The 19203-nt window shown below is 46.7% G+C and overlaps 1 protein-coding gene across 1 annotated transcript in view; it reads left to right on the forward strand.

Moving 5' to 3' along the window:
* Positions 1-19203, forward strand: part of LOC309553460 (TSC22 domain family protein 4-like) — a 58255-nt gene that overhangs the window by 26568 nt on the left and 12484 nt on the right. Inside the window, exon 3 of the mRNA XM_082254668.1 lies at positions 18803-18948. Coding sequence (XP_082110794.1) covers positions 18803-18948 — 146 coding nt within the window. The remainder of the gene's footprint in view (positions 1-18802; positions 18949-19203) is intronic.

The following is a 19203-nucleotide window of genomic DNA, read 5'->3' on the forward strand; positions in this document are numbered from 1 at the left end:
TTGGAGAGGCTCTGGAAAAGTCCTGGAGACGAGCATGGGAGGAGGTGATGAGGGAGCGAGAGAGCAGGAGGTTTTGAGAGGAACAAAGAGAGCGATTAGGTTGGTATTTTGAGACCAGGCTGGTGATGAAGTTTGGGGCTAAGCTGTGGATTGCTTTGTAAGATGTTGTTAGTATTCTGAATTTGATTCGTTGGGTGAGCGGAAGCCAATGGAGGGCTTGACAGAGAGGAGCGGCGGACACTGAGCGATTGGTAAGATGGATGCGTCTGGCAGCAGGGTTCATGATGGATTGAAGGAAGGGGGGGGGGGTAGCCTCTGTAAAGAGGTAGGCCAATGAGAAGGGAATTGCAGTAGTCGAGGCGCGAGATGACCAGGGAGTGAACTAGGAGTTTTGTTGTGTCTTTGGTTAGAAAGAGGCGTATTTTGGAGATGTTGCGGAGATTAAGACGGCAAGATTTGGACGGCGATTGGATGTGGGGCTTGAAGGACAGTTCAGAGTCCAGGACAACACCTAGGACCTTGACATGCGGGGATGGGCTGATAGTAATTCCATCAATATTGACAGAGAGATTAGGGGAAGGGGCACGTGGTGGAGGAAAAATGATAAGCTCGGTTTTGGATGGATTGAGTATGAGGAAGCGGTGTGACATCCATACCAATATATCTGATAGTAGATTAGTGATACGGGAGGAGACTGAGGGAGAGAGCTGAGGGGTGGATAAATAGATTTGGGTACCATCAGCGTAGAGATGGTATTGGAAGCCGTGGGAGGCTATCAACTGACCCAGAGAGGAGGTGTAGATCGAAAGTACTACTAGTACTTTGACGCAGTAGTGGGCTTGAGCACGATATGGCCATATGGTGGGACCAAACCCCCATTTTTATTTATGGACTCTCTTCAGATTTGGTAGTTTCTTTTGCATTTGCGCGCTATTCTTTTTTAATATACATGTCTTTTGGTTCATAGCTGCAGCAGCTTTGGAAATACATGGGTATGCTCCCCCAAATTTTTTGCCTGTTTATTATAGATCGAAAATAGGAGGGGTCCAAGAACAGAGCCTTGGGGGACCCCAACAGAGAAGGGAAGAGGAAAGGACGAAGTAGAATTGTAAGTAACGCTAAAGGTGCGATTTGGATAAGTAGGAAGATAACCAGTGAAGAGTAGAGTCACGGAGACCAAAGGCATGGAGTTTATTGAGGAGGAGACGATGGTCAACCGTATCAAAGGCAGCAGAAAGGTCCAGGAGGAGGAGTACAGAATAGTGCCCATTGGTTTTGGCTGTCAGTAGATCGTTTGTCAGTTTTAGGAGAGCGGTTTCCGTGGAGTGTTGAGGCCGAAATCCAGACTGAAGGGGATCAAGGAGGCTATTCTCGGCAAGGTGGTCGCACAGACGGTTGTAGACCAGACGTTCAAGGAGTTTGGACAAAAAGGGTAGTAAGCAAATCGGGCGTAGGTTGTTAAGTTCGGTTGGGTCTGGTGAGGGCTTTTTAAGTTTGGGGCTGACTAGTGCATGTTTTTTTGGCGCTTTTCCACTGCATGGAACCGAACGGTTCGGCTAGCTTTTGTGTTTTTCCACTGCTGGTACTGCATGGTACGGTGTTGGAACGGTTCGGTGCGGTGCGGTACGGCGGAGCTTTTCCACTGCATGGAACCGAACGGTTCGGCTCGCTTTTGTGCTTTTCCACTGCTGGTACCGCATGGTATGGTGTAGGAACGGTTCGGTACGGCGGCGCTTTTCCACTGCATGGAACCGAACGGTTCGGCTCGCTTTTGTGCTTTTCCACTGCTGATACCGCATGGTACGGTGTAGGAACGGTTCGGTACGGTACGGTACGGCGGCGCTTTTCCACTGCATGGAACCGAACGGTACGGCTCTCAAAAACAGTACCACCTCGATTGTGGTTCCAACAGGTACCATACCCGGTACCATATCCCACAATCCTTTGCATGCAGTCACTACTAGCCACTGATTGGTCAGAGAATCCCACCCACCCCGTTGTTATCCCACCCACTTAACTTTAGTACTACTTTAGTGGAAAAGCAAACCATACCGTACAGTCCCGAACCATTTCAACACCGTACCATGCGGTACCAGCAGTGGAAAAGCAAACCGGGCCAAGCAGGGCCGAGTAGAGCCGAGCCGGTACTTGCAGTGGAAAAGTGCCAGAGAGTTGGGGAAGATGCCAGAAGAGAGGGAGAGGTGGAAGTGACATCAGACGTCGCTCCAGTCCTCCAAGGGCATAGAGCCAAGTGAGGGCCTTCTTGCCCTCACGCGACTTCATGCCCAGCCACTGATCAGACTGCATTGATTTACCAGAACCGTCGGTAAACCCAAAAGACACCCTGGTGTGTAGCCCATCGGTCTATTTCCTTACAAGGTTGAACGTTATTCTTAGTACAGAATAGAGTGGATCAGGAAAATATGGCCAGTAGATGGAGGTGATAGCAAATAAATACTTACTTACTACAATTGTCAACTCCATCTAGTGGCCATAATGCAGGATTTTCCCTAACCACTCCAATCAGTATGAATAAATAACATTTGACCTGGAGAGAAAAGAGCTGGAGAACATTGCGCTGCTTCGACCTCCCCCAGTCTGAGCTCTGCTGTAAACTGATTACAACAGGGCGATACCAGGTCAGATTTAGGTACTCAACATGGCTTGCGTTTAAAAAAAAATGTCTTGACATATTGAATGGTGAGCTGCACCGATTTTTGTCTGTTATGTCAGCCTGGAGCTCAGCTGTGGAGCTATGACCTTATATCTGTTTCTTTTATCCAGCGATCCAGCGACCCCCCTTCTGTGCTGCTTATTTTCATTTACAAGTATAAAGGGAAAGTACTTGCCTATGTATGTTTACATTCGACCTCGATTGTTAGGACAGCCCTGTCGTTATTTTGGGTAATAACATCCCTATTTCTTGCCTTATATAAAACAATGCTCCTAACCTCCTTGAGGTGAATCTACATACTAGGCCAGGGATCTCCAAACTACGGCCCTCCACCTGTTGCAGAACTACACGTCCCATGAGGCATTGTAAAGCTCAGACATTCTCAGACATGACTAGACATGATGGGAATTGTAGTTCCTGAACAACTGGAGGGCCATAGTTTGGAGACCCCTGTGCTAGGCAAAGGTTGCATCTGGCCTACAGGGACATTGTGGGTGATTTATGTCATTAGAGACTGTACTGAACAGAGATCTTATGTTTCTATCAACGTGATTACAGGAAATAAATATTCCTCACATGAACATCTTTGTGTATATAAGTAGAAGGAAACAAAAGAAGGAAGTAGAACTCTGTAACATGCAACTGGTTTTGTTTCCCCTTTCACTAATGGTGTGCTCACTCGGGGGTCTATTTATAAATCTCCAATGTCACTGAATGCAGAAGTTGACCCACGCTGGACACAGTTAAGTCTTCTAAAGTATTAAAATAAACATACAAAAATGTCTTGGTGCTGATTTCCTCCAGGCCTGGCCAATCTACTGCTCTTCTGGGCTTGATTGCTCAGGTTTCTGTTGGGCCTGGGTCTGGCCAATCTACTGCTACTCTGGGCTTGATTGCTTAGGTTTCTCCCCTGGCTCAGGGCTGGCCAGTCTACAGCCCCCCTAGGCTTAATTTTTTTTGGATTCTCCCTGGCCTGGGGCTTTCCAGTCTACAGCCCCCCATGCGCTTGATTGCTCTGGATTTTCCCTGGCCCGGGGCGGGGCTGGCCAATCTACAGCCTCCCTTGGGCTTGATTGCTCAGGCTTCTCCCTGGCCCAGGGCTGGCCAGTCTACAGCCCCCCCCCCCCCCCCCGGCCTCGATTGCCCAGGTCTCTCCCTGGCCAGGAGCTGGTCATTCTACAACCCCCCTGGGCTTGATTGCTCTAGATTCTCCCTGGCCTGGGGCTGGCCAGTCTACAGCCCCCCCATGCGCTTGATTGCTCTGGATTTTCCCTGGCCCGGGGCGGGGCTGGCCAATCTACAGCCTCCCTTGGGCTTGATTGCTCAGGCTTCTCCCTGGCCCAGGGCTGGCCAGTCTACAGCCCCCCCCCCCCCGGGCTTGATTGCCCAGGTCTCTCCCTGGCCAGGAGCTGATCAGTCTACAGCCCCCCTGGGCTTGATTGCTCAGGCTTCTCCCTGGCCTGGGGCTGGCCAGTCTACAGCCCCCCTTGCGCTTGATTGCTCTGGTTTTACCCTGGCCCGGGGCTGGCCAATCTACAGCCTCCCTTGGGCTTGATTGCTCAGGCTTATCCCTGGCCCAGGGCTTGCCAGTCTACAGCCCCCCTGGGCTTAATTGCCCAGGTCTCTCCTTGGCCAGGAGCTGGTCAGTCTACAACCCCCCTGGGCTTGATTGCTCAGGATTCTGCCTGGCCTGGGGCTGGCCAGGCTACAGCCCCCTTTGGGCTTGATTGCTCAGGCTTCTGTTGGGCCTGGGCCTGGCCAATCTACTGCTCCTCTGGGCTTGATTGCTTAGGTTTCTCCCTGGCTCTGGGCTGGCCAGTCTACAGCCCCGCTAGGCTTTATTTCTCTGGATTCTCCCTGGCCTGGGGCTGGCCAGTCTACAGCCCCCCTTGGGCTTGATTGCTCTGGATATTCCCTGGCCCGGGGCTGGCCAATCTACAGCCTTCCTTGGGCTTGATTGCTCAGGCTTCTCCCTGACCCGGGGCTGGTCAGGCTACAGCCCCCTTGGGCTTGATTGCTTAGGTTTCTCCCTGGCCCAGGACTGGCCAGTCTACAGCCCCCCTGGGCTTGATTGCTCTGGATTCTCCCTGGACTGGGGCTGGCCAGGCTACAGCCCCCTTTGGGCTTGATTGCTCAGGCTTCTGTTGGGCCTGGGCCTGGCCAATCTACTGCTCCTCTGGGCTTGATTGCTTAGGTTTCTCCCTGGCTCAGGGCTGGCCAGTCTACAGCCTCCCTAGGCTTTATTTCTCATTTCTCTGGATTCTCCCTGGCCTGGGGCTGGCCAGTCTACAGCCCCCCTTGGGTTTGATTGCTCTGGATATTCCCTAGCCCGGGGCTGGCCAATCTGCAGCCTCCCTTGGGCTTGATTGCTCAGGCTTCTCCCTGGCCCAGGGCTGACCAGTCTACAGCCCCCCCCCCTGGGCTTGATTGCCCAGGTCTCTCCCTGGCCCGGGGCTGGTCAGTCTACAGCCCCCTTGGGCTTGATTGCTCTGGATTCTCCCTGGCCTGGGGCTGGCCAGGCTACAGCTCCCTTTGGGCTTGATTGCTTTGGTTTCTCCCTGGCCCCGGGGATGGTCAGTCTACAGCCCCCCCTGGGCTTGATTGCTCTGGATTGTCCCGGGCCTGGGGCAGGCCAATCTACAAATGAAATTATTTGGGCACTGTATGGTATGACAGAGTAATTGTCATATGAAGGGGGTGCAACATGTCAGTCCTCTTCAAATGGGTAAAGAGAGATAACAGGCTTTAAGCTTACAGGAGTTTCTAGAAAAAAGGAAATACTGGTTGGAGACAGTAACGTTAGATTAGACCCTAGAAAGAAGAAGTACTATAAAAAGTTTTCTAAATATGGTCTCTTCCTAAGTAATGATGACAATGTAAATAAAGTGAAATAAAAAAACAAAACAAAACAAAAAAAAAAAACAAATTAGATAAAAAATATGGAAGAAATAAATCACGAATGAAAGTTACGTTTTGAATAACTCTGATGCGGTTGACTAGTAATTTGTCAAAAGTCTTTATGCTAATAAAAGGGGTCAATTTAAAATAAAACTGCATAGCCATTCGTCCAGTGAATCCGCATGTACATTCCTTCTGTGCAAATTGGGCAAAAAAAATCCAGAATGTTCTTTAAGCTATTTTTTTTATAGTGAACAAATGTATTTTTTTATTACGGCTGTAGCTGGAGCTGAGGAGCATAGGAAATATATACTGTACATCTTTGTAACAAGATATACAATGTAACAATTCTAAAGAATGCGAGCAAATAAATGTAAAAGGGGACATATACTAGCTAATTCCCTCTAGCATCCTCTAGAATTGTTATACTGTATCTTTGTAACCATTGGTTACATTTATTTGCTTATTCCCTCTAGTGTTTTCTAGGAGTGTAACATTGCCTTCTCTAGAATTGTTACATTGTACCTCAGTAATCATTAGTTACATTTATTTGCTAATTCCCTCTAGTGTTGTCTAGAATTGTTATATTGTATCTCTATATCCATTGGTTAAATTTATTTGCTAATTCCCTCTAGTGTTTTCTAGGACTGTAACATTGTATCTCTGTAACCAGTAGATACATTTATTTTCTAATTCCCTCTGGCGTTTTCTAGGAGTTTAACATAGCAAATACATTTAACTATTGATTACAGAGATGCAAACTCCCTCTAGCCTGCTCTAGAATTGTTACATTGTATCTCAGTAACCATTAGTTACATGCATTTGCTAATTCTCGCTAGTGTTCTCTAGAATTGTTATATTGTATCTCTATATCCATTAGTTACATTAATTTGCTAATTCCCTCTTGTGTACTCTAGAATTGTTATATTGTATCTATGTATCCATTGGTTACATTAATTTGCTTATTCCCTCTAGTGTTCTCTAGAATTGTAATATTGTATCTCTATATCCATTAGTTACATTCATTTGCTAATTCCCTCTAGTGTTCTCTAGAATTGTTATATTGTATCTCTGTATCCATTGGTTACATTTATTTGCTAATTCCCTCTAGTGTTCTCTAGAATTGTTATATTGTATCTCTGTACCCACGGGTTACATTTATTTGCTTATTCCCTCTAGCCTTCTCTAGAATTGTTATGTTGTATCGCATGTTACAAAGGCAAATGTTTTACCCACACTCATCAGCTCCATCTAGTGGCTGTAATGCGGTATTTTACTTCTGCCCACAATTAAAGAACATTCCTTCTGATGAGAAAATAGCCTGAAGAACATTGGTTGCTGGGATCAGTAATAAGAACCTGATTGGATGTGGAGTATAAAATACATCAGTCTAAGGGATTGAAGGGATGAGAGTCTCCAGCGTCTCCTTGTAGGCCCGGGACGGTTTTTTTATGATGTAGAGGAGTCTCTGAGACATGTCAGTGCTCAGGATCTGTCTCTGAGGAATTCATAGACGCGTGATCCGGAGGCGTGACCGATCCTCCAAAATACTTTCTCTGCAGGCATCCCTCTTCCCTGAGAATGCTGGAGGTGTGGGACTTCTCCTCCTCCTCCTCTTCGCTCATCTCCTGTTTATTAATCTTGGCTCTAAAAACCGGATTCATCTCTTTTGTCACTGTGCCCTCGCTGTGTGCTTTGTTTAATTACCTGAATATAAAAGCTCAGCGTCACGCGGCCCTGAAAAGACAGCAAACAAAGCTGGAGCCAAAGTGCGGCAATGTCCTCCAGCAGCCAATCAGGTCAAGAGATGAAACCCCATCGCATCAGCCCCAGTGAGACCCTCAACCAGAAAACCATCTCCTGAAATACTGCTGGAGGACTCTTCTCCTTCCTTTATAACTCTCCTCTCCTGAAATACTCTGCACTGCTGGAGGACTCTGCTCCTTCCTCTATAACTCTCCTCTCCTGAAATACTGCTGGAGGACTCTGCTCCTTCCTCTATAACTCTCCTCTCCTGAAATACTCTGCTCTGCTGGAGGACTCTGCTCCTTCCTCTATAACTCTCCTCTCCTGAAATACTCTGCTCTGCTGGATGACTCTGCTCCTTCCTCTATAACTCTCCTCTCCTGAAATACTGCTGGAGGACTCTGCTCCTTCCTCTATAACTCTCCTCTCCTGAAATACTCTGCTCTGCTGGAGGACTCTGCTCCTTCCTCTATAACTCTCCTCTCCTGAAATACTCTGCTCTGCTGGAGGACTCTGCTCCTTCCTCTATAACTCTCCTCTCCTGAAATACTGCTGGAGGACTCTGCTCCTTCCTCTATAACTCTCCTCTCCTGAAATACTCTGCTCTGCTGGAGGACTCTGCTCCTTCCTCTATAACTCTCCTCTCCTGAAATACTCTGCTCTGCTGGATGACTCTGCTCCTTCCTCTATAACTCTCCTCTCCTGAAATACTGCTGGAGGACTCTGCTCCTTCCTCTATAACTCTCCTCTCCTGAAATACTCTGCTCTGCTGGAGGACTCTGCTCCTTCCTCTATAACTCTCCTCTCCTGAAATACTCTGCTCTGCTGGATGACTCTGCTCCTTCCTCTATAACTCTCCTCTCCTGAAATACTGCTGGAGGACTCTGCTCCTTCCTCTATAACTCTCCTCTCCTGAAATACTCTGCTCTGCTGGAGGACTCTGCTCCTTCCTCTATAACTCTCCTCTCCTGAAATACTGCTGGAGGACTCTGCTCCTTCCTCTATAACTCTCCTCTCCTGAAATACTCTGCTCTGCTGGAGGACTCTGCTCCTTCCTCTATAACTCTCCTCTCCTGAAATACTCTGCTCTGCTGGATGACTCTGCTCCTTCCTCTATAACTCTCCTCTCCTGAAATACTCGGCACTCCTGGAGGACTCTGCTCCTTCCTCTATAACGCTCCTCTCCTGAAATACTCTGCTCTGCTGGAGGACTCTGCCCCCTTCTCTATAACTCTCCTCTCCTGAAATACTCTGCACTGCTGGAGGACTCTGCTCCTTCCTCTTTAACTCTCCTCTCCTGAAATACTCTGCACTGCTGGATGACTCTGCTCCTTCCTCTATAACTCTCCTCTCCTGAAATACTCTGCTCTGCTGGAGGACTCTGCTGATCTTTTATTGAAAATAATCAAGCAACAAATTTTATACAAAAGTAAAAAACAAAACCAAAACAGAAAACCAAGGAATACACATCCATGTTCAGAATATATACAATATATACATAGTCCACTGCCAATTTTTTCTAGAAAACGATAAAGCAGCAGAGAGGATATAAGAGGCACAACCAAATTAAGCATAAAGAAAAAATCTCGGGTGATAAGAGATAGAAAGTCACGTCCGGGAAAGAGACTCCGGGCAGTCAAGGAGGAATCCCCTCCACACCTTCAACCAAGCCCCCTTGAGCCCGCTTGTCCCTCTCAAGCAACCAAATCTTCCCCACCTCATGCAGAATGTCACACACCACCACCTGAACAGAAAGGATTTTATGCCGAGTGGTGACCTGACACCGTGCGTTCCAGGTGAAATAACGGACTACTAGGCTAACCAAAAAAGTGTATCCAAACAAAAGCCCCCACCAGTATTGAATGCTCCGTACACCCACTCAGCATAACCCAGCCTGGAGAGGAAAGGAACACAGAGGGCCCGCCCAACCTGTTTGTATACCTCTATGTTAAAAGGGCAATGAGCAGAAAATGGTCCATCGTCTCCTCCTCACCTGCACATTCCTCCCGACAACCACGATCCATATCACTGTGATATTTCAAATTGCCCCGAACATAGAGCCTCCCCTGGAAGCACAACCAGGCCAGATCCCTGCATTTAAGGGGGACTCTAGCTAAATTATTTAGTCTTAACTGTGCCCTCAAAATTGGGCCTGGGCAATCTCTTAAGGCCAGTGGGTCATGAAAGACTTCTCTCAAGACTCGGCTCATAAGGACTTTCCTCAGGGCGGATCTGAGATCTTCAGCCGACAATCGCCACTGCCGCAGCAACTTCAGGCACGGAACCACATAGACTGGAAGCTGACCCCTGAGATTCTTTACTTGGCCACCTTCTTCCCAAAGTCATAGAAAAGGCCTAAACCAAGATTTAAACATGCCTGCCCATCCAGGAGGTTCCACTGCAAGCTAATTACCAATGTTAAACTTGAGAAATAGTAGTGAAAAGAAAAGAACGGGGTTGACCATACCTAAGCCACCCTCCCTCCTGGATAGATAGGTTATATTCCTCTTGATGAGGTGTTCAGTCTATTCCCCCACAGCATCCGGAAGAACACACTATAGATCCTAACATAGAGAGACACTGGCAAGATACAGACAAAGATGACATACAAGAAGATCGGAATCAGGTAAGTCCTAATCAGATCAACCCTTTCCCTCAGAGATAACTTCCATCTTCCCCAGCTGACCACCTTAGTATTGGCATCTTCCAGCCTGCCTTCCCAGTTTTTGAGGCCATAATCACCGGGTCCAAATTCAATACCTAGTAACTTCATTTTTTTCCTGGGGCACTGGAAAGGTGTCCGGGAGATCAAACTCCTCACCTTCCTTTCCCATCCAGAAAACTTCACTCTTTTCCTGATTGATCTTGGAGCCTGGTGCTTCAGAGTACCGTGATGTCAGAGAGACCACCTCCTCCGCTTCATCTGTCCCAGTGACAATCACTGACACATCATCTGCATAGACAACAACCCTCAAAGGTGGCTCACCCGTTATTCCCACTGGTACCCCACACAACATGTCGTTCTCTAGCTCCTGATGAAGGGGGTCGATTGCAAACACATAGAGCAGGTGACTCAGGGAACAACCCTGGTGCACCCCAGAGCCAACCTCAAGACTATCCAACCCAACCATTAATGAGGGAAGCTTTCTGCCCCCTTATACAAGACTTTTAACCAATTGACAAAACCACCCGGCAGACCGTACTTACTAAAGAGCCACCACAGGTACTCATGGTTGACATGATCAAAAGCCTTTGCCTGATCCAATGCCAGTAAATACTCTCCCCAGCCTGCAGCCTTGCACTGCTCCAAGGCCTCCCGGGCAGCTAAAATCGCAGTGAAGGTGCTCGTACCCTGGACCAAACAGTGCTGATGGCGAGAAAGCGAAGACTCTGCTACTGACGATAGGTGCCAGAAAAGTATCTTCGTCAGCACCTTTCTAACGACATTGAGAAGGCTGTTAGGGCGCCAATTCTCAATTATCAAAGGATCTTTACCTTTTAAAAGAAGAATCACAGCTGAGTGCCTCATGGAAGGGGGACGCATCCCCTCAGCAAGGCAACTTTTAAAAACCTCTACCAAATATGGAGCCAGAATAGACTTAAAAGCTTTGTAAAACTCAGCAGTCAGACCATCCAGTCCAGGTGACTTAATGATGGCAAGCTGTTCAGTTGCCCTCATCTGCTCTTCAACTGTGATCTCCTCTGTCAAATTCATTGATGGGACATCTCCACCATTTAGACCTGAAGTAGAGTCCAAAAAGTATTCCATCTTTTCCTCATTTTGGTCAGCTCCCTCCACTCAGCCTTACTGCTACAAAAGTCCAGGATGGTCACCTGTGCCTGAAAGAATTCCTCAAAGGATTGTCTAACATGTTCTTCCTTGAGGAGAGTCAAATTCAATCTCCAGATGCCCTTGCCTCTGTAAGGGGAGTCTGAAGCATTCAAGACCACAGATAGCATACAGTGATCAAAGAACTCTACTGCCTGCACCACTGAAGGCGAGAAAGCAGAGGTCTCCCTTTATCTATCTAACCTATCTATACTACTCTGAATACTACCTCGATGAAAGGTGAACCCTCTGTCAAGGTGCTTAATGTGCACGTCCACAAGACCAGCATCCCTAACCATACTATTTAAAAAAACGCTATCATATCCCAGCTTGTCTTTGAAGTCCTTCCTGTCCTTGGGCCTAGTCACAGTATTAAAGTCATCTCCAAAGACCACTTGACAGGATGTAAAATAAATGGCTTGATCCTTGTAAAAAGGCATTTCCTGTCCCACTTTGTGTGCAGCCCATAAACATGAATTAGGCGCAGGTCCTGCCCTCCCACAAGGACATCTAAGTCCATACATCTCCCAATCTCCACCTCAATAACCCGCCAGACAGTTACCATGCCGGTTTTAAACAACACCGCCACACTGCCGTAAGGCTCGGCTGCAAGAGACCAGTAAGATGGACCATACCGCCACTCTCTCTTGGCTATATGAATATCTGCCAAGAAGGTGAGCCTAGTTTCTTGCAAAAATAAAATGTCAGCATCTAATTGGCTAAACAAAAAAAAGGCCATAGAACGAGCACTTACAGACTTAATGCTGACGACATTTATTATTATTTATTTTTTAATGGAGGGGGAACCGCCACTTGGGTTATTGCGTTGGCTGTTGCCCTGGCTTGATAACATTACCTGGAGCACAGCGTGAGCAAATGTAGGCTTATCGGGGCCAAGGCCCCACACTGATGTAACATTAGTCTGTACATTACTATTATTATTAAAGCGGAGTTCCACCCTGGGAATACATTTTTTAATAAAAATACCCCCGGGACAGTCAGGGCTAGTACATTCCACAATGGCTAGCCTCTGATCTGTCCCGGGTTGCACTTACCTTTTAGGAGAAATACTTACCTTGAAAAAGTATTCTCCAGCGCTGCCATCTCAGGTGTGGGTAGCTTGAAGCCAGAGTGATCCTCTTCGGCGTCCTCTTCCGTCTTCTTCAGTCCCACGATGCACTGCACCGGCCCCGACGTCACTTCCGGTGTGCGCGTGCCATCCCTCCACAGCTTCTGGGCATGCCCAGAAGCTGTTTAGAAGGGAATGACGCGCGCGCACCGGAACTGACGTCCGGGCCGGTGCAGGCGCAATGATTCCTGGGAGCGATGACGTTCAGCTCCCAGGAATCATTGCAAATCCAGGAAGTGACGACGGGCCGTGCCCGCAGAGGTAGGAAGAAGGAAGTAAGGTAAGTATATTTACTTCTTTACGAGGTAAGTAAAAAAAAAAAAATGCGATTATCCATTTGTTTTTCAGGGGACCCGGAGCAAGAATATGGAGGTAAGTATAAATTTAGGGTGGAACTCCACTTTAACTGCTTGAACTGAGCCAGCAGAATTGACCATTACACATTTACCTGAGTGTTGAGTGCACCCGAGTGTTGAGAGTACCTGAGTGTTGTGAGTACCCGAGTGTTGTGAGCAACTGTGTGCTGAGAAATTAGATTCAGGAAGCTAGTAAACAGCTTAACAAGAGAGAGTTAAATTCCCAATCCCCATTAGATTAGTGCTTAGAAGGCCCAGCGGGTGTGAAGATGCGACTAGGTGTACATCTTGTGGCATGTATATGTTCCTCGATCATGCAAACGAGGGTGAATACAGCTGCGCAAAATGTAAGCACGTTGCTTCCCTGGAACCTCAGGTCCTGAATCTAGGGAAGAAACTGGCAACACTGAGAAGAATCTCCATACTTAAGGAGAGCTGGGAACGTATCCGGCAGGTGCCGGCAGGGGCCAACACATAGGTGGGTGGAGAGATAAGAGTGCAGGCATCAGAACAGAATACTTAGGCGACAGTTAGGAAGGGTAGAGGGGAAAGAGGCAAGGAGGCCGGTCCTGGGCTGAAACATCCCAATAAATACGCCCCGTTGCGTGATGTTGGGGAAAACAGTCAGAGACCAGTATTGCTGGAGCAGAGCAATGCCCCTAACTGCCAGAGGAAGAACTCCTCTGGTGAGGGTGAGAACAAGGCTAAGGGAAAGGAAAGACAGGTTCTGGTGGTAGGGGACTCAATTATTAGAAGGACAGAGAGGGTAGCCGAACTGTTTGTTGTTTACCGGGCGCTCGGGTTCGGTACATCACGGATCTAGTGGACAGATTATTGGGTGGGGCTGGGGAAGACCCAGCTGTCATGGTACATGTGGGTACCAATAACAAAGTTAGAGCAAGATGGAGAGTCCTAAAAAACTATTTCAGGGACTTAGGAGCTAAATTAAGGAGCTGGACCTCTAAGGTAGTATTTTCAGAAATACTACCTGTACCTCGAACCACACCAGAGAGGCAGCAGGAGATTAGGAAAGTTAACAAGTGGCTGAGGAGCTGGTGTAGTAAGGAAGGTTTCTGGTTCCTGGAGAACTGGGCCGACTTCTCAGTCAGCTACCGGCTCTTTAATAGGGACGGATTGCACCTAAATGGGGAGGGTGGAGCCATACTGGGAGAGAAGATAGCTAAAACGTTAGAGGGGTTTTTAAACTAGGTGATGGGGGGGAGGGTACAGATGTAGAACTAGCCAGCGGGGAGCAAGGTTCATCGGGCATTAATGGAGGCATTAGCGGTAGGGTGTCCAGAGATCCTAAACCCAAGGTAGGTAGGCGGACAAATCGCAAGTGCAGCCTCATAACATCTAACGAGGATTTAGTATGCAACCGGACAAAATTACGAGGTTTGTATGCAAATGCTAGAAGTCTGGCCAACAAGATGGGAGAACTAGAGCTGCTAATGTATGAGGAGGATTTTGATTTTGTGGGAATTTCAGGGACTTGGTTTGACAGCTCTCATGATTGGCTGGCGACCATTCAGGGGTATTCCCTATATCGCAGAGATAGAGAAGGTAAAAAAGTGGATGGGGTATGCCTGTATATCAAGAACAATGTGCAGGTAAATATGAGGGACGATATCACAAATGGAGCTAAGGAAGAAGTAGAATCCCTATGGATAGAACTTAAAAGGGAAGGTACTATGGGAAAAGTAATATTGGGTGTATGCTATAGGCCCCCGAACCAGAGGGAGGAGGGGGAGTCGGACCTCCTATCACAGCTTGGAATGGCAGCAAGGATGAAGTGTAATTATAATGGGGGATTTTAATTATCCAGATATAGACTGGGCAGAAGGAACCTCACATTTGTCTAAGGCTCCATAGTTCCTAAATGTTTTGCAGGAAAATTTCATGGGTCAGATGGTGACCGCACCGACAAGAAACAATACATTATTAGACCTACTGATTACTAACAATACAGACCTGATCACGGATGTAGAAATACGGGTCAACTTAGGAAACAGTGACCACAAGTCAATTCGTTTCAGTATGAATCATAGAAATAGAAAACACAAGGGTAATGCAAGGACACTGAATTTCAAAAGATCCAGCTTCCCTAAACTGCGCTCTGTGCTAGACAATATAAAATGGGATAGAACTGTAGGAATAAAGAACACAGATGAAAAATGGGTGTGCGTGTGCTTCAAGAACATACTAAATAAAGGTATTGGCCAGTGCATTCCAACAGGGAATAAGTTTAAATGAGCTAAAATAAACCCTGGGTGGCTAAACTCCAACATAAAAATGCATAATAAAACTAAAGAAAAGGCCTTCAAAAAATACAAGGCTGAGGGGTTCATTGGCAGCATTCCAACATTATAAAGAGTGCAATAATAAATGTAAGGGCGCAATAAAGGTGGCTAAAATAGAACACGAAAGGCACATAGCAGAAGAGAGTAAAAAAAAAAAAAACAAGTATATAAATAGTATGAAAGTGAGGCCAGAACACATTGGCCCCATAAAAGACGATGAAGGGAATCTGGCTACAAAGGACAGAGAGAAGGCGAAAGTGCTAAATAAATTCTTCTCTTCAGTCTTCACAAAAGAATTGGGGGGCTACACTAACCTAGCTTGTAATGTTAAAATTAATAATACATCACAGGAAGCACCCTCATGGTTTAAAGAAGACAGATTTAGAACTAGTCTTGAAAAACTTAACATAAATAAGTCTCCCGGACCAGATGGCTTACACCCGAGGGTCCTTAAAGAACTCAGCCAGGTGATAGCCAGGCCATTGTTCCTAATTTGTATGGATAGTCTTCTGATGGGAATGGTGCCAGCTGATTGGAAAAAAAGCTAACATGGTACCAATATTTAAAAAAGGGCCGAGATATATCCTGGGAAACTATAGGCCAGGTAGCCTAACATCAGTAGTCTGCAAGATATTGGAAGGGATGATAAGGGACTATATACAAGACTTTAGTAGTGAAAACAGTATTATTAATAGTAATCAGCATGAATTTATGAAGAATTGGTCTTGCCAGACCAATCTATTAACCTTCTATGAAGAAGTGAGCTGCTATCTAGATAAAGGATGGCCTGTGGATGTGGTGTATCTGGACTTTGCAAAGGCATTTGATACAGTTCCCCACAACCGTTTACTGTACAAACTAAGGTACGTAGGTATGGACCATAGGGTGAGTACCTGGATAGAGAACTGGCTCCAGGGGGGGAGTCAAGAGCGTGGTGATAAATGGGAAGTACTCTGATTGGTCAGGTGTGGAAAGTAGGGTCCCCCAAGGTTCTGTCCTGGGACCAATCCTGTTTAATTTATTCATAAACGACCTAGAGTATAGAATATCCAGCACAATCTCGGTATTTGCAGACCATACTAAGGTAAGCATGCCAATATCTTCTATGCATGACATGGTAACCTTACAAGCAAACCTGAACAAAATAATGGGGTGGGCAACTACATGGCAGATGCGGTTTAATGTTGAAAAATGTAAAGTAATGCACTTGGGTGTCAGAAATACGAACGCAAGTTACTCGCTAGGGGGCGAATAGAAAAGGACCGGGGGTACTAGTAGACAACAGGCTTGGCAATGGCATGCAATGCCAAGCTGCTACAAGCAAAGCCAACAGAATACTGGGATGTATAAAAAAGGGGATTCACTCCAGAGATAAAGCGATTATTCTCCCACACTACAAGACTCTGGTCCGGCCACATCTGGAGTATGCTGTCAAGTTCTGGGCACCGGTCCTCAGGAAGGATTTGCTGGAACTGGAGAGAGTCCAGAGAAGCTGAAATACTCTGCATTGCTGATGGGCTCTGCTCCTTCCTCTATCTAACTCTCCTCTCCTGAAATACTCTGCACTGTCTGTACTTTTTGTCCAATCTTTCAAAATAAGATTTATGAGGTTAGGTACTGATGTTGGGTGAGAAGACCTGGCTCATCATTGGTGCTCCAATTCATTCCAAAGGTTTTTTTAGTAGGGTTGAAGTTGGGACTGTATACACTTGAGTTCCTTCACACCATAATCATCAAACAATGTCTTTACAGAGATGGCTCCACTCTTTTGTGAACGCCTCCCATAAAATGTTTGGGTTTATCTGTGGGAAATTGTATCCACCCAGCCAAAAGATTTGTGGATGAGAAAATCAGGTCACAATTAAGGTTCCAAGGGTGTTCTGTAGGGTTGAGTTCAGGCCACTCAAGTTCATCCCATGCCTTTATGGAGCTCTCTGCACTCCTCTAAGGACGCTTTCCACCAAAAGTTTGGAGTGTCTGTGGGAATTTGTGTCCAATCAGCCAAAAGAACATTTGAGGTAAGGTACTGATGTAGGATGCGAAGACCGGGGTCACAATCAGGGTTCTATTTCATCCCAAAGGTTTTCAGTAGGGCTGAGGTCATGGCTCAGAATATTCAAAGTGATATTAAAGGATTTTTTTTGTCTTCAAATAGAAAAGACGGGTGGGGGGGGGGGGTTGGAAGAGCTCAATTGTCTACACTGTAGTAGACAATCAGCCAAAAGAACTTTTGTGAGGTCAGGTACTCATGTAGATCAGGTAATCATGAAGGTCAGGTCCTCGTGAATGTCAGGTACTCATGAAGGTTGGGTATTCGTGTAGGTCAGGTACTCATAAAGGTCGGGTACTCATATAGGTCTGGTACTCATAAGGGTCAGGTACTCATGAAGGTCAGGTACTCATGTGGGGCAGGTACTCATGTAGGAAAGGTACTCAAGAAAGTTGGGTACTCATGCAGGTCAGGTACTCGTGTAGGTCTGGTACTCTTGAAGGTCAGGTACTCATGTAGGTCAGCTATTCATAAAGGTCGGGTACTTGTGGTAGGTCAGGTACTCATGAAGGTTGGGTACTCATGTGGGTCAGGTACTCATGTAGGAAAGATACTCAAAAAAGTTGGGTACTCATGCAGGTCAGGTACTCGTGTAGGTCTGGTACTCATGAAGGTCAGGTCCTCATGAAGGTCAGGTACTCATGAAGGTTGGGTATTCGTGTAGTTCAGGTACTCATAAAGGTCGGGTACTCATGTAGGTCAGGTACTCATGAAGGTCAGGTACTCATGTGGGCCAGGTACTCATGTAGGAAAGGTACTCAAAAAAGTCAGGTACTCATGCAGGTTGGTTACTCATGTGGGTCAGGTACTCATGTAGGAAAGGTACTCAAGAAAGTCGGGTACTCATGCAGGTCAGGTTCTAATGCAGGTCAGGTACTCGTGTAGGTCTGGTACTCATGAAGGTCAGGTACTCATGTAGGTCAGGTACTCATGTAGGTCAGGAAGTCATGTAGGTTGGGTACTTGTAGTAGGTCAGGTACTCACGAAGGTTGGGTACTCGTGAAGGTCAGGTACTCATAGAGGTTGGGTACTCATTTATGTCCGGTACTCATGTAGGTCAGGTACTCATGAAGGTCAGGTACTCATGTAGGTCAGGTACTCATGAAGGTCAGATACTCATGTAGGAAAGGTACTCAAGAAAGTCGGGTACTCATGCAGGTCAGGTACTCATGCAGGTCAGGTACTCATGTAGGTCTGGTACTCATGAAGGTTTGGTACTCATGAAGGTCAGGTACTCATGTAGGTCAGGTACTCATGTAGGAAAGGTACTCATGAAAGTCGGGTACTCAACTCATGCAGGTCAGGTACTCATGCAGGTCAGGTACTCGTGTAGGTCTGGTACTCATTAAGGTCTGGTACTCATGAAGGTCAGGTACTCATGAAGGTCAGGTACTCATGTAGGTCTGGTACTCATGCAGGTCAGGTACTCGTGTAGGTCAGGTACTCGTGTAGGTCAGGTACTCATGTAGGTCAGGTACACATGTAGGAAAGTTACTCATGAAAGTCGGGGACTCATGCAGGTCAAGTACTCATGCAGGTCAGGTACTCGTGTAGGTCAGGTTCTCGTGTAGGTCTGGTACTCAGTCATGAAGTATTCATGAAGTATTCATGGAGGTCAGGTACTCATGTAGTAATGACACTACCCATCTCTGGAGATGCTTGGACTTCCTTATTTGTAGGGGTGTCCTTTTACATTTTACATTTGGTCATATAGGGGAGTTGATGGTCAAGTGTCACCAATTTTTGGCCAGGTAGTAGAATACTAAGATGCGTTAAGAAAAATTCAAAAAAACAGTCTTGTTTTTTTTTTTCTTTGGTAGCTCTCACCACTGTCACTACCAGTGTCACCCCTCATCACCGTACAGAGTGACAAAAGCCCAAGCCGCCCAAAGTCCGACGTCTTCAACGAGAGGCTTCTGCTGGCCCAGACTGTGTTCCGGATTGGAGAGGGGACCGATCAGGACAGGTGAGACACTATTTACCAAAGTTAGAAAGCAGCTTGATAGCCAAAATCTGGGTTGGAAGGGAATTATGTAAGGCAGCACAGTCATGTGTCCCCTCGAGATCTCCTCCATTGCAGTAAGAGGAGCTTATGGTAGATATGGCAGTGACCAAAAATTGTCACTGTTTCCTCTATGGAAAAATAGCAAACCTACCAGAAGGTAATGGGTCAGTGAAATAACTGAAATAACCTGTGTTCAAAGAGGACCTGTTTGTGCAC

Source organism: Pelophylax lessonae (genome assembly GCF_965119305.1).
Source record: "Pelophylax lessonae genome assembly, chromosome: 4".
Classification (NCBI taxonomy): Eukaryota; Metazoa; Chordata; class Amphibia; order Anura; family Ranidae; genus Pelophylax; species Pelophylax lessonae.